General features: G+C 34.3%; 1 protein-coding gene across 1 annotated transcript in view; it reads right to left on the reverse strand.

The window, feature by feature from the left end:
* Positions 1-12,484, reverse strand: part of SECISBP2L (SECIS binding protein 2 like) — a 61,701-nt gene that overhangs the window by 41,529 nt on the left and 7,688 nt on the right. Inside the window, 7 exon segments of the mRNA XM_032343657.1 lie at positions 967-1,023; positions 1,025-1,083; positions 1,445-1,469; positions 1,752-1,981; positions 6,097-6,232; positions 8,123-8,447; positions 10,734-10,912. Of these exon segments, the coding sequence (XP_032199548.1) occupies positions 967-1,023; positions 1,025-1,083; positions 1,445-1,469; positions 1,752-1,981; positions 6,097-6,232; positions 8,123-8,447; positions 10,734-10,912 (1,011 nt within the window).

A 12,484-nucleotide genomic window follows, 5' to 3' on the forward strand; every position in this document is an offset into this window, starting at 1 on the left:
TTACTCTTATTTCAGTTCATCCACAGATCTATTCATATGATAGTTTTAATACCTTAACTAGATTTAAGGAATCCAGGAAGTCTATCTAAAAATTGAAAAGGAAAAAACTCTGACCAACAAACAAATCCGTGATTTCACAATCAACCAACTCAAGAAGATAGTTACTGGGAATCCATGGCAGTATATAACTTGCTCAGCTGTATGGCAGTTAGATATTGTTCCCTAAAACCAGGAAGCCACCCAGTCTGGCTACATTACAGCATGAGACAACAATTACGATGGCCCTGCAACAAGCACAGAGTGCATAGCTATGGTGCTGGAGTAAAGACACACAAACAAGGCCATGGTCCTAAAGTTCAAAGAATCAATATTTGTGGCATTAAAATGTTTTTAAATTTTTTATACGGATAAAAAAAAAGTCACGGCAAATGAAGCAGGATTGGAGGATATTCTTTTTTAAAACTATGAAATATCCAAATATATTTCTTAAAAACAATATAGTAGAAAACAGCACAATATACACCTATATATGCATCATCTATAACCAAGATTTTCATTTTGTCTCATTAAATAATAACTTTACTGGCTAAGCCATTTTAAAGTTACAGATGTCATGGTGTTTTATGATTATGTAATTCAATACGCATCTTCAAAAATTAAGGACACTGAGACACCTGGGTGGCTGAGTTGGTTAAGCTGTTGCCTTTGGCTCAGGGCATGATTCCAGGGTCCTGGGATCAAGACCCACAAGGGGTTTCCTTGCTCAACGGGAAGACCGCTTCTTTCTCTGCCTCTGCCTGCCACTCTGTGTGCCTGTGCGCGCGCTCTCTCTCTCTCTCTCTCTCTCTGACAAATAAATAAATAAATAAATAAAATCTTAAAAAAAAAAATAATTAAGGATATTGCCCTTCAAGACCACTATACCATTTATAATAATTCAAGTTTCTCCAACCTCATTCAAATTACCTGTGAATTATTTCTTTGTTCAGTCTGCCTTCCACCTCTAGAAAATGTCTGATTTTTTTTCCATCCAAGGTTTTTTCTGAGTTGCCTGACAAGTTACATTGGACCAGTTTACACTACCTGTAACCAATGAGATTAAAAATATGATTTATTTATGAAAGATGCCAAAACCTAAATTATCCCTTAACTTTGTATATTGAAAGTCAGTCACTATAAACACAAAACTGGAAATTTCTCTACAAAATTTAAGTGGTATTACAATTCTTAGTAATAGAAGTGCCATCTTGCAGAATACCCCAATTTCTCAATGGAGAAATTTTCTAAAGTTTTATCAGCCCAACTGGACTTTCAAAATAAGGTGAATCTCTTTGGAAGATTTCTAATTTTTTCTGCAGTATCAGCAGGCTTCATGCTTGAAAGCAAAGCTCTGACATGGACAAAGAAGAAAGTATAGCAAAAACACTATGCAGAAAATAAGTACCTGTACATATAGATGATTCCACATGCTAAAAATAAAAACAAAAAAGACAATTATTTTCTGCTTAAGAGTCAATACCATATGCCTTGCAACATGTTTCATAACTTAGTCTAGTGTGAAGCATGCTTATTTACAATCTGAGAAAAACACTTCTCCATATGTATTTTTCATATTAATATACAAAATACATTTTAATCCATTCTATAACTACAGGAATTGTTAATGAAAATAGATACTTAAGCTTTAGAGAAAATAAAAAGATAATACTGACATAGGTGACCAATAAAGGAATCAAAGCAATGTTACATACATTCATGGTGCTAGAATCGGGATTTCTCAAAGCCCCTGCTGCCGGCTGGTTGTTGCTGTGTTTGGGACTGCAGTAGCCACTATCACTGTCAATGTCAGCTTCACTAGCCCCCTGCTCACTGGAGGATTCCGCAGTCGGGTGGGACGCTCTTCTCCTCCTGCCTTTGGACTTCCAGAGCATCGTGGCAGAGCTCTCTGAGAGAGATTTGTTAGCAATATCTGATGGGAAATCTATAAAGCAAGGAAGGTGTGACATCTCTTTGTGAGGACCAAACTGATAAATTCTTGTTAAATTATCATTAAGGTCATAAGAAAATAAAGATATCTTACTTTGTAAATGGAGAAAACAAGTAAAAATTTTGGGGGGAAGATCATCAAAAGGTAAGATGTTCCTGACAAGCTGGTTTATGACATGTATTTATTATGACAAGAGAATAAAATATTTGTATAAATATTAAAACAAACCACCATTACCCATTTCAGAAAAATAACAATACCAGTCTTTTTGAAGTCCACTGCATACCCCCTCTACCACTGCATCCTCTTCCTCCCCCAGAAGTTACCTCCACATGGAGTTCTGTGTTTATCATTTTCTCACTTTTTAAAAATACTTTTTTCATGGATTTTTGAATTACTAAAACATAAATCATCTAATTTTACAGTTTTCACTTATAAAAATGAAATTATACTGTCCATTTTCTTTTGTGACCTGCTTCCCAGTGTGCCCCATCCCCTCAACATTAGTTTTGAGATTCTACAGCATGTGGCTGTAATTCATTAATGTCACTGGAATCCTATGTATGCCTATGTATGATGAACGTACCACACAGTATTTATGCTTTGTACCACTGATGGGATACCTGGACTGTTTGGGGTTTTGCATTATTATTAATTATTTCAGAATTGTAATCAAAAGACATTTAAAAAACTCTTGCAATGTCCCTCCTATCCTAACAAATAACAATTTTCCTTTTTCTATATTTCTGCCCATAACTTTTACACAGCATCAATACAATTTTGAGTTGGGCTATTTAATATTATGTAAATGTTCTTCAAAATTTTAATTTAATTTCATTTCCATATTATCCCACTGAGTGGATGTTCTACACTTCTCTTGTCACCTGTTACTAAACATTCGGAAGCTTTCCTATAGTCCCACCACACTGTTTCAGCCCCCTGGTGCTGTGTCCCAAGGCCCTGAGAACAAGGTGGGATCATTTTCTTATTCATTCATATGAATTTTTCATGTCTTCATACTAATACTTTATTAGTGACAGGCATCGTAAAAATCGTTTCCAAGTTTGTGGCTTATTCTTTCACTTATTCACTCACTTTTGACAGAATTTATTTGAGAAATAGTTCTCTCCCTGCAGTCATAAAGATACCTGCCTCTATTTTCTTCTACTGTGGTTTTTCCATTTGTCCTTAATCCACCTAAAAAGATTTGCATGGGGTGTAAATTAGGTATCTGTAATGCTATCTCTGTTACTTTCCACATGTTTTCACATACATGTGAATCTGTTTCTGGGTCCCCTCTTCTAACTTTTGTATAGTGCATTTTTTATGTAAGTCTACAAGAAGTAAGATAGTTTAACAGGTCTTGATATTTAGAAAAAAAGTTCTTTTCTTTTCAGACAAATGATCCTTTTAGAATTAGTTTATCAAGTTCCCCAAAAAATTCCTATTAAAATTTTGATTAGAACTGCACTGAATCTACGGACTGAGTACTGACTTGGGAAAAATGACATTTGCAGTATCAAATCGTCCTATACAAATAGGATATCTAGTTGTTGTTGTTTTTAATATCCTACCATAAAGTTAAGATCTTCTGCTTAAATGTCTGGTACATCTTTTGCCAAGTTCATTCCCAGAAACTGATATATTTGTTGCTATTATAAACACTATCTTTTCTCAAATTTTGTTTGTAACACACTGAAATGCACTTTTGTATATCATACCTAGTATTCTTGTTAAGCTCATTAAATACAAGCTTATGTTCAAGAATAAAAACTTGTTACAAGTTCCTTTAAGTTCTAATATTTCAGTCTATCTGTGACTGATACCAATTAATCCTCAGAAATTAAAAACAAATTAAACAAAAATACTAATAGGATGTAAAATCCTCAGAATTTGAAAAAAACTAAAGAGTAGGAATACTGATAAAATGTACTATCTTCTAATCAAATTTTACCTTCATTTTCATTTTCTTTTCACTTCTATCAAAGCATAGTTGACATACAATATTACATTAGCTCTAAGTGTACAACATAGTGATGCTGCAAGCGTCTATACATTACGCTTTGCTCACCACAAGTATAGCTACCACCAATTTACTCCCAACCCTCTGGCAACCATCAATTTTGGTTCTCTGTGTTTATGGGCCTATTTCTGCAGGGGTTTTCCCCCCGCCTTTTTAAAGATTCTACATATAAGATTTTAAGATTCCATCTGACTTATTTCACTTAGCATTATAGCTTCTGGGTCCACCCATGTTGTTGCAAATGGCAAGATTTTATCCTTGTTTATGCTTCTGTAATATTCCATTGTATATATACACCACATCTTCTTTATCCATTCTCCGTTCATTTACTTTTGACATTTGGATTGCTTTCTTATCAGGGCTACTGTAAATAATGGCACAATGAACATAGGAGTGAATATATCTTTTCAAATGAGTGTTTTTATTGGGGGGGGGGGGGGGTAAAATACCCAGTAATGGAATTACTGGATCACTTGGTATCTCTAGTTCTAGTTTTTTGAGGAATGTCCACACTGTTTTCCATAGCAGCTGCACCAATTTACATTTCCAATACACGAGGGTTCTTTTTTCTTCACATCCTCACAAACACTTGTTATTTCTTGTCTTTTTTATTCTAGCCACACTAACAGGGATAAGGTGATATCTTGTTGCGGTTTCAATTTATATTTCCCTGATTAGTGATGTTGAGCATCTTTTCATGTGTCTGCTGGCCTTTTGTAGATCTTCTTTGGAAAAATGTCTATTCAGACCCTCTGGCCAATTTAAATTGGATTATCTGGGTTTTTTGGTACTGAGTAAATATTTTAGATATTAACCCTTATTGGATATACCATTTGCAAATATCTTCTCCCATTCAGTAGGCTGCCTTTTTGTTTTGCTAATGGATCATCTATTCATTTTCTAATTATTATGCTTCAGAAGATTGTGTTTGTGGTCACTAAAGGAGCAAACTAAAGAAGGATTTTTAAAAGCAGTCCCAGGGTTTAAAGCATGTAGAAATAAGTCACTATAACTAGGAATAACCAAAACATAGAAAACTGTAATGTATTACATTGTGATTCTTTTCTATAGCCTCTCCAAGCATTTGTTAGTCCATTAATCTCACTGCTTTATGACTACAAACTACACACAATGACTGTACCAGCAACAAGACTGTTTTTTAATGGATTCCCAGATCCTCTTACTCCTAATGGATCTAAGCAATTGCCAAAAACAAAAAACAAAAACACCACAAAAACAAAAAACAAAAACCTGAATTTGTGTCACAAACGAAAAGGTGCAACCCAAATGAAACAAAGTATGCACTGCCAAATTTATTTTAAGTCAGAGTGGAAACTACAGAGGGCTAAAAAAGTAAATGTGCCTTTGAGCAGATCTAATTCTTGGCCTTGGATCATTAAAAATTTTTACTAGCATCAGTGACTATGGGTGAGGAGAGAGTTACCGATCTACTCTGTAGCCATTAAGCTGAGAACAGAGATACAAACTAGAATTTAATGATACAAAATGGAAAATATTAATTTTTATCTATTACCAGAATAAATTACCTTAAAATTTATATATAGTCTTCTAATAAACTCTGGACAAAAAATATCCAACTAGTCCAAAATTCTTACTTGCTTGATAGGATATATGTGCCACTCACGTTTGTTTCAGATCTATGCTAAAATGTGGCACAGAAAATTTGCCAAGTTATTTCTATAAACATATTATATAATATTAGAGTATTTTATAAAGAGTTTTAAACTATTTATAAAAACATACAATTTTGATTTCTGCCAGAATAGTCCTCAAATTCTTACAATGTCTGCAATATTCCATCTCTGATTTCTGAACTGCTCCACTACTACACAGGAATAAGGACACCTCAAATCCTCCTCAAAATTGCACATTAGCCAGCAAACAAGCTGAAAGAACATTACGGATATGGACTGCTTTTATCCTTCCTAGAGAATTTCACAAAGTGGCAGGATAAATGAAAGGATGAAAGTCTAGAATCCTGAAACGTGGTACAGTCCACAATTATAAAATCAATACATGAAAACAGATGAAAATCAATGATGTATACATAAACACTCTTGCTTACCAGTTTGTTGTGAAGCATCTACCAGAAGCACAATTTTTGATCGATTATCAGGACCTGCTGCATTTGTCTCTTTCTGAGTAGCTACATTTTTCACCAGTGGCCTTTTGCTTTTTATGTGCTGCTGTAAAAGCTGTTGCTGATTTAAGCACACACACACAAAAATAATAATTTAAAATCATACTCAGTGTACTACATTATAAAATACATATCCACTATGGAACACACCTAAATGTATGCTCTAAATTAGTGCCCCCCAACCCATGGGAAAAGAGGGTTACTGTGTTAGGAATTCATGACATTATCTGCATTTAATTATACATTAAATGATATATTATAGATACACATTTTAATACTATTTTTCAAATAACTATTAACACTACTATGACTAATAAAATATTAATACATTTTATATTACTTGTACTTCATATTTTCTCAATAAATAATAAATGACAGAAGTATAACCATGTCATATAAGGGTTTGTAAATTTTTATTTAGAAGGGTTCTAAAAAGGTAGTACTAAAAAGGTACTTAAAAAGGGTACTGAAAAAGTAGCTCATCCAGGAGATAAATTTTCCTTTCATGATAGTAAGAAAATCCAAAAAATTTCTGCTTTAGAGCTTAAAAACAAAATACAAAAAAGTTGAGCCTTTCCTTCATTTTTTAAAACAGAAGTATTCATCACTTAATAGCAATTTATACAACAGAAATCTGAATTTAACTTCCTAAAGTGAAGTGCTGGCAAGGCACGCTGAGAAATCATGTTTCTTTAGCATCTAAAAGTTATATACTACTCTATTATTTCCCATAATTGTTTCTTTACATTCTCCAGAGGTCCCAAAACAATTTCCCTTGACCTAGTGTTTTGATGAACAAAGACTAAAAGCTTTTTAAAGCAAGCTGGCTGCATGTTTGTATTTTAATTTGTAAAAAGTATGCCAAAAAACATCAAAGATTTTTCACTGAAGAAACTAGGCTAATGGAATCTACGAAAGCATCAACTCCTTGATGATAGAGCCATAAGATGCATTTAGGAAATCACTCTGCCTTCTATTAGCTCAAAACTGCTGAGAAGAAACATGTTTTTCTTTTTACTTGCTTTGCATTAAGGCCTCAATATAAAAGTAACCTTTTAGTTAAGAAATAGTTACCTAGAATAAGCCTTAAATCTATTGTGTTTTCAGGCCTGTGTGTCTCCCCCTTTTTTTTTTTTTTTAACTTAGTCAAAAGGCTGATCTTAAGAGTGGTTTCACACATTTATCTTTCATTTTCTTCAGCTCAAGGAGACCTTGTATTCACATAATATAGTAAAGCAACACTTTAATAACAAAGTGCTATTGCTACTAAAAATTCATAGAATAGCAACAATGAAGTTGAAGGGATTGAGTGAATCACAAATGTCCTCCATAGTATCTCCTGCTGATTTCTGAGGACTGAAATATATGAAGTGCATTAGTCATTCAACACCACTGGCATAGGATCCAAACTACCACTTACAAACACTGGTGTCACTATGCAATTTTTATCATTAAATTAAAATAATTTGGAAATACCTGTGTATAATGATTACATAAAACTCTCAAGAAACCTGAAGATGGCTGTAAATCAATCATCAATTAAGAATAAGGCACAATAGGAGTGCCTGGGTGGCTCAGTGGGTTAAAGTCTCTGCCTTCAGCTCAGCTCATGATCCCAGGGTCCTGGGATCGAGCCCCACATCGGGCTGCCTGCTCCGCAGGAAGCCTGCTTCCTCTTCTCTCTCTCTCTCTGTCTGCCTCTCTGCCTACTTGTGATCTCTGTCTGTCAAATAAATAAATAAAATCTTAAAAAAAAAAAAAAGAATAAGGCACAATAAAAAACAGAAAAAATTATTTTATAAATGCTCTATCCTTGACTATTTTATAACAGTGAATGGAATGTGATAGTAAATTCAGCATGAAAGCTAATCAATACAAGTAGCAAATTACTTCCATTATTATTAACAACAGAAATATCAAACATAAAAGCCAAGCAAAATAAGTTACTTACTTTTGGTACAACTGGTCCTCTGTTACTGTTTCTGCTTCGATGACTGGACAATGGGAAGACCTGTCCAAGCTGATTTGGACGCTCAGTGCATTCTGTGGTTATAGTATTTACAGTACTTGCAGCCTGAAAGGTGTTGGAGTAAGGTGTAGGAAAAGGATGATAGAATCCCATAACTTGGGCACATGGTGCTGGCATCAGCTGATAATATGTATACTCTGTAGAAACAGGAGGCTGAGCAGATATAATGGGGTAGGCAAGGTATGGTCCAGCAGGGTTTGGATTGGGCTGTTGCCATCGTATATCATTGTTATATAACGGAAACTGTCTGTTAAAATCAAATAAACAAAGAACAAATCTATTGAGAAGTCTGAAAATAATGCTGAAGCAAAATTTCTTAGTGCATTTTAATTTTTAAAAGTACAGAAAGGTGCCTTCATAATAAAAAGGAGATAAAATTATCACCTTATTTCTTTGCTATAATTAGAGATTATTATATACGTGTAGTAACAACTTAAATGACAGTATAAAGGAATTCAACCTGATCTACTGCATTGCAAAATTTTAAAAGTACATATCATTCTTATTTATAACTCTCTCCTCAACCTCCTCAAAGTATTTCTTCCTAGAAGTTAAACCCCTAGCTGCTGGATCTGTAAACAAAGGAATCCTAAGTCCCCATCCAATGCTAACCACTGTGATGGCCTCTGCAAAAAGAAGAGTAAAGTGAACACTGTGTAAGGTGACCATTACAATGGGTGATTTGATTCTTCCACTTCTCATTTTTCAGTTCAGTCCCAGGGCCTCCTACTCCTCTCCTGTACTCCAGGAACCATCTGGCCAAGTCAAGCTCTTTTCCTGGCTCCCCTCCTTGACAATGGAAGCAGGCTCCAAGTCAAGAAGAGAAGAGGCAAGCCTAACATTACCATCCTATCTCTAGCATTAGAGCCTTTCCTAGTGCAATTCCTATGCAGCATCAGCAAGACTCTTCCTGTCTCAGCAGTCCTTACAAAAGGTTGCTGCTGAAGAATGAGGGGCCATGGGGAGCTGGAGCACTGAGCTTTTCCTCACTAATCCCACAGCAAAGCACAATGGAAAAAATGTTCACTGTCATAATTTAAAAAAATAATTTTAATCCACTGGCTGGTTTACTCATGAATTCTCAAAGATTATTTAGTATGGTAAGAAAAATTAATTGAGGGGCGCCTGAGTGGCTCAGTGGGTTAAGCCTCTGCCTTCGGCTCAGATCATGATCTCAGGGTCCTGGGATGGAGCCCCACATCAGTCTCTCTGTTTAGCAGGGAGCCTGCTTTCCCCTCTCTCTGCCTTCCTCTCTGCCTGCTTGTTCTCTCTCTCTCTCTCTCTTTCTCTGTTAAATAAATAAATAAAATATATTAAAAAAAAAAAAGAAAAATTAATTGTACTTTATACTGGGCCATTTTGTCAAATACAAAAATGATAGTATTATTAAATTTGGTTTTAAGTTGCTTTAAACATAGCCCCATATAGGTCAAAATTTTTTGACATTATGCGAACTTCGACTGAGAAGGATCCCTTACTCTTTGTCCAATCCTGAAAACTACAGGGTTTTAGAAATTATTAACCTGAATAGTTCATATTTCATACAGAGGCTTCGTGGTCTCGTATCTCTTACATCGAGAATATCTGAAAGAATGTGCCTTGGCACACTAGTGTGCCACACCATGGCTTTATACAGGGGTGCAGAAATACTGACTGCCTTTGCTTTTGGGGGGCTGGGCAGAGGCTAGAGCTCAGCTGTCTCATCCATTTATCCAAGATGCTAGAGAAGTATTTTCTATGTATATTACTTGTGAAAGGCTGAAAGTACTTTATACAGCACATAAAAAAAATACTTTAATATAGCAGTAACATGAATTACACTAACAAAGCACTAATCACTCAGATAGTGTAAGCAGCATTAAAAAGGCTATCATGACTATCACAAGTTACACCCTACCCACCACTTCACATATTATCTGAACTGCAAGCATTTTGCTAAATCACCCTGTGACTATAGCACAGAGGCTAAATTTAAACTAGAATCAGAGTCCAGAAATATATGTTAACCATAAACATTTCAATGTTAAGGACTATCCCTTGGTATTTTCTTCTTACGCCCAACTGTCCTGGAAATTATGATTAAATACCTAAACTTAAAAAGGGGTTTCCATTCACCACTTTCTGAATATTCATTCCTCCCTTTGTATCAACTTATTTCAAAGTGATTTTAATGACTTACTGCAGGAGTCCAAAAACTTTTCCTCTTAGAAAGAATGAGAAAATAAACCATGTTAACAATTAAAATTTCTGCTTCATTTGGTTTTATTTACTTCTCTTAAAAAAAGAGAAATGGCTAATGTTTAATGTTTAAAATGGAGGGCTGCCTGGCTGGCTCAGTTGGTGGACCATGGGACTCTTAATCTCAAGCTTGCAAACTGAAGCCCCATGTTGGCTGTAGAGATAATAATAATAATAATAATAAAATAAACCTGAAAAAAGAAAAAGTTACAAAAGGAAAAAATGAAGAAGTATGTCTTGCCAATTTCTGTTCCTTACCCACCCCCTACAAAAAAGAAAATAATAAACAAATTACCTATTGGACTGGTTTTCCTGCACAAATGGATAACAAGTAATCAGGTAGCTGGGAATTGGAGTTGGTTCTACACCAGAAACATTTCCATTATCATTTGGGAGTGCCATCGGGATCATAAATGTATCAGGATTCTTCTTCTGGGGAATAAATGGCTCTACCTCAGCTGACAGCTTGACATTCTTCAAAGAGAAAGTAAACCACACATTTAATAAAGTAGCAAAAAACTTAATACAGATCCACAGTTTAACAATGGGAAAGACAGGGCTTACACATAGTAAAATTAGATATCCTTAGTATTAGAAAACATCCAAAAGAACAGCAATGTCAAATTAAAATAACTAAATACGATTATTAAGGCAAAGCCATCAAATAAAAGAGGGAAAGGTTTATCAAAAGTTATTGCATTTTTTTAAGTTATTGCATTTTAATGAAATCATTTCTTACATAACCAAAGCTGTTAAAACAATCAAGAGTACAAGGAAGTAGACTTGAGTCCAAAAATAAAGCTGGTAGTAAGAAATCTAGCTCTTCAGACAAACAATGCTTTTAACTAATTTTGTTAGGAGGGAAAGTCATTAAACAGAGTTCTGAAGGATAATCACTTTATATTTATTTGACTAGTTTAAAAAACAGTCTATTTCTATCCATTTCAGGAAATTAGGTAAGTATAGTTTAATTATAAGGAAGGAAAGTGTCCAAGACCAATGAAAAAAAATACCTAACAATATGAGCAAGAAACTTCTGGTTCACAAACTAGTAAAAAAAAAATGAGTACTTCAGTTTCCCAGTAGACAACTTGAGTAAACTAAAGTAATCCAGAATATGTACTCCCGTTTTAGTATTTAGTATCTTTTCTCACAAAAAAAATCTACAGAAGTTTAAAAGATATATTTAAAAAACTAAAGTATTTTAGGATTCACATGTGGGTGATGAAACTATAAAGAAAAATAAGAAAGATCTGGGATAAAAGTCAGGATAGGAATTACTCATATGAAATTACTCATGTGAAAGAGTTGTGATCACAAGGAGGGCATCTAAAAAGATTATGAGGGCCTGACAATGTTCTGTATCTTAACTTGGGTGATAATTACAAGGAATTCACCTTATAATTCATTCAGCTATACACTGTTATAATGTTTTCCTTATGTTTTTAACAACAAATTCTTGAAATTTAATAACAAAAAAAAATTATGGGCACATTCTGCAAAGGTAGAATGTATAAAACCACATAAACACCACAATCTAAAAAGATATTACACACTTCTTTCAGAAAAGAGTAAATGAAATGCAATCCAATGTTTCAATCTTTCAAATCAATTACCTCAAAGCAATAGTCCTAACTAGAACTTTTGCCCAACAAACCCAGTAGGATGGCATTTATTGGAAGTTCTGAGCAAGGCAGAGTTCCCAGAATAAGTATCAGGCATGTTTCTCACAAAGGTAATCAGTAACAAATGCACCAAAATCTGAAGATAAAATCTAAAGACTTGATATGCTCAATAAATAGCCTTTATTCAGATAAATTATTCTCTATAAAGAGCCCCCGGAAATATTCAGAATACTTACAAAGAAGTGGGAAGAGAAGAAATCTGAACTATTTATAGCAGTATTAATTCAATATCCTTCCTACCTGATTAAACTTTGAAATCTACTTTTATACTATTAACCAAATATGAAAGAGAGATAGTACTTGCATTTACTAATACAGTATCTGTGACCTGAAGCTGGCTTCTTGAATTTCAACCTTGAAG

Source organism: Mustela erminea, chromosome 5, assembly GCF_009829155.1.
Source record: "Mustela erminea isolate mMusErm1 chromosome 5, mMusErm1.Pri, whole genome shotgun sequence".
Lineage (NCBI taxonomy): Eukaryota > Metazoa > Chordata > Mammalia > Carnivora > Mustelidae > Mustela > Mustela erminea.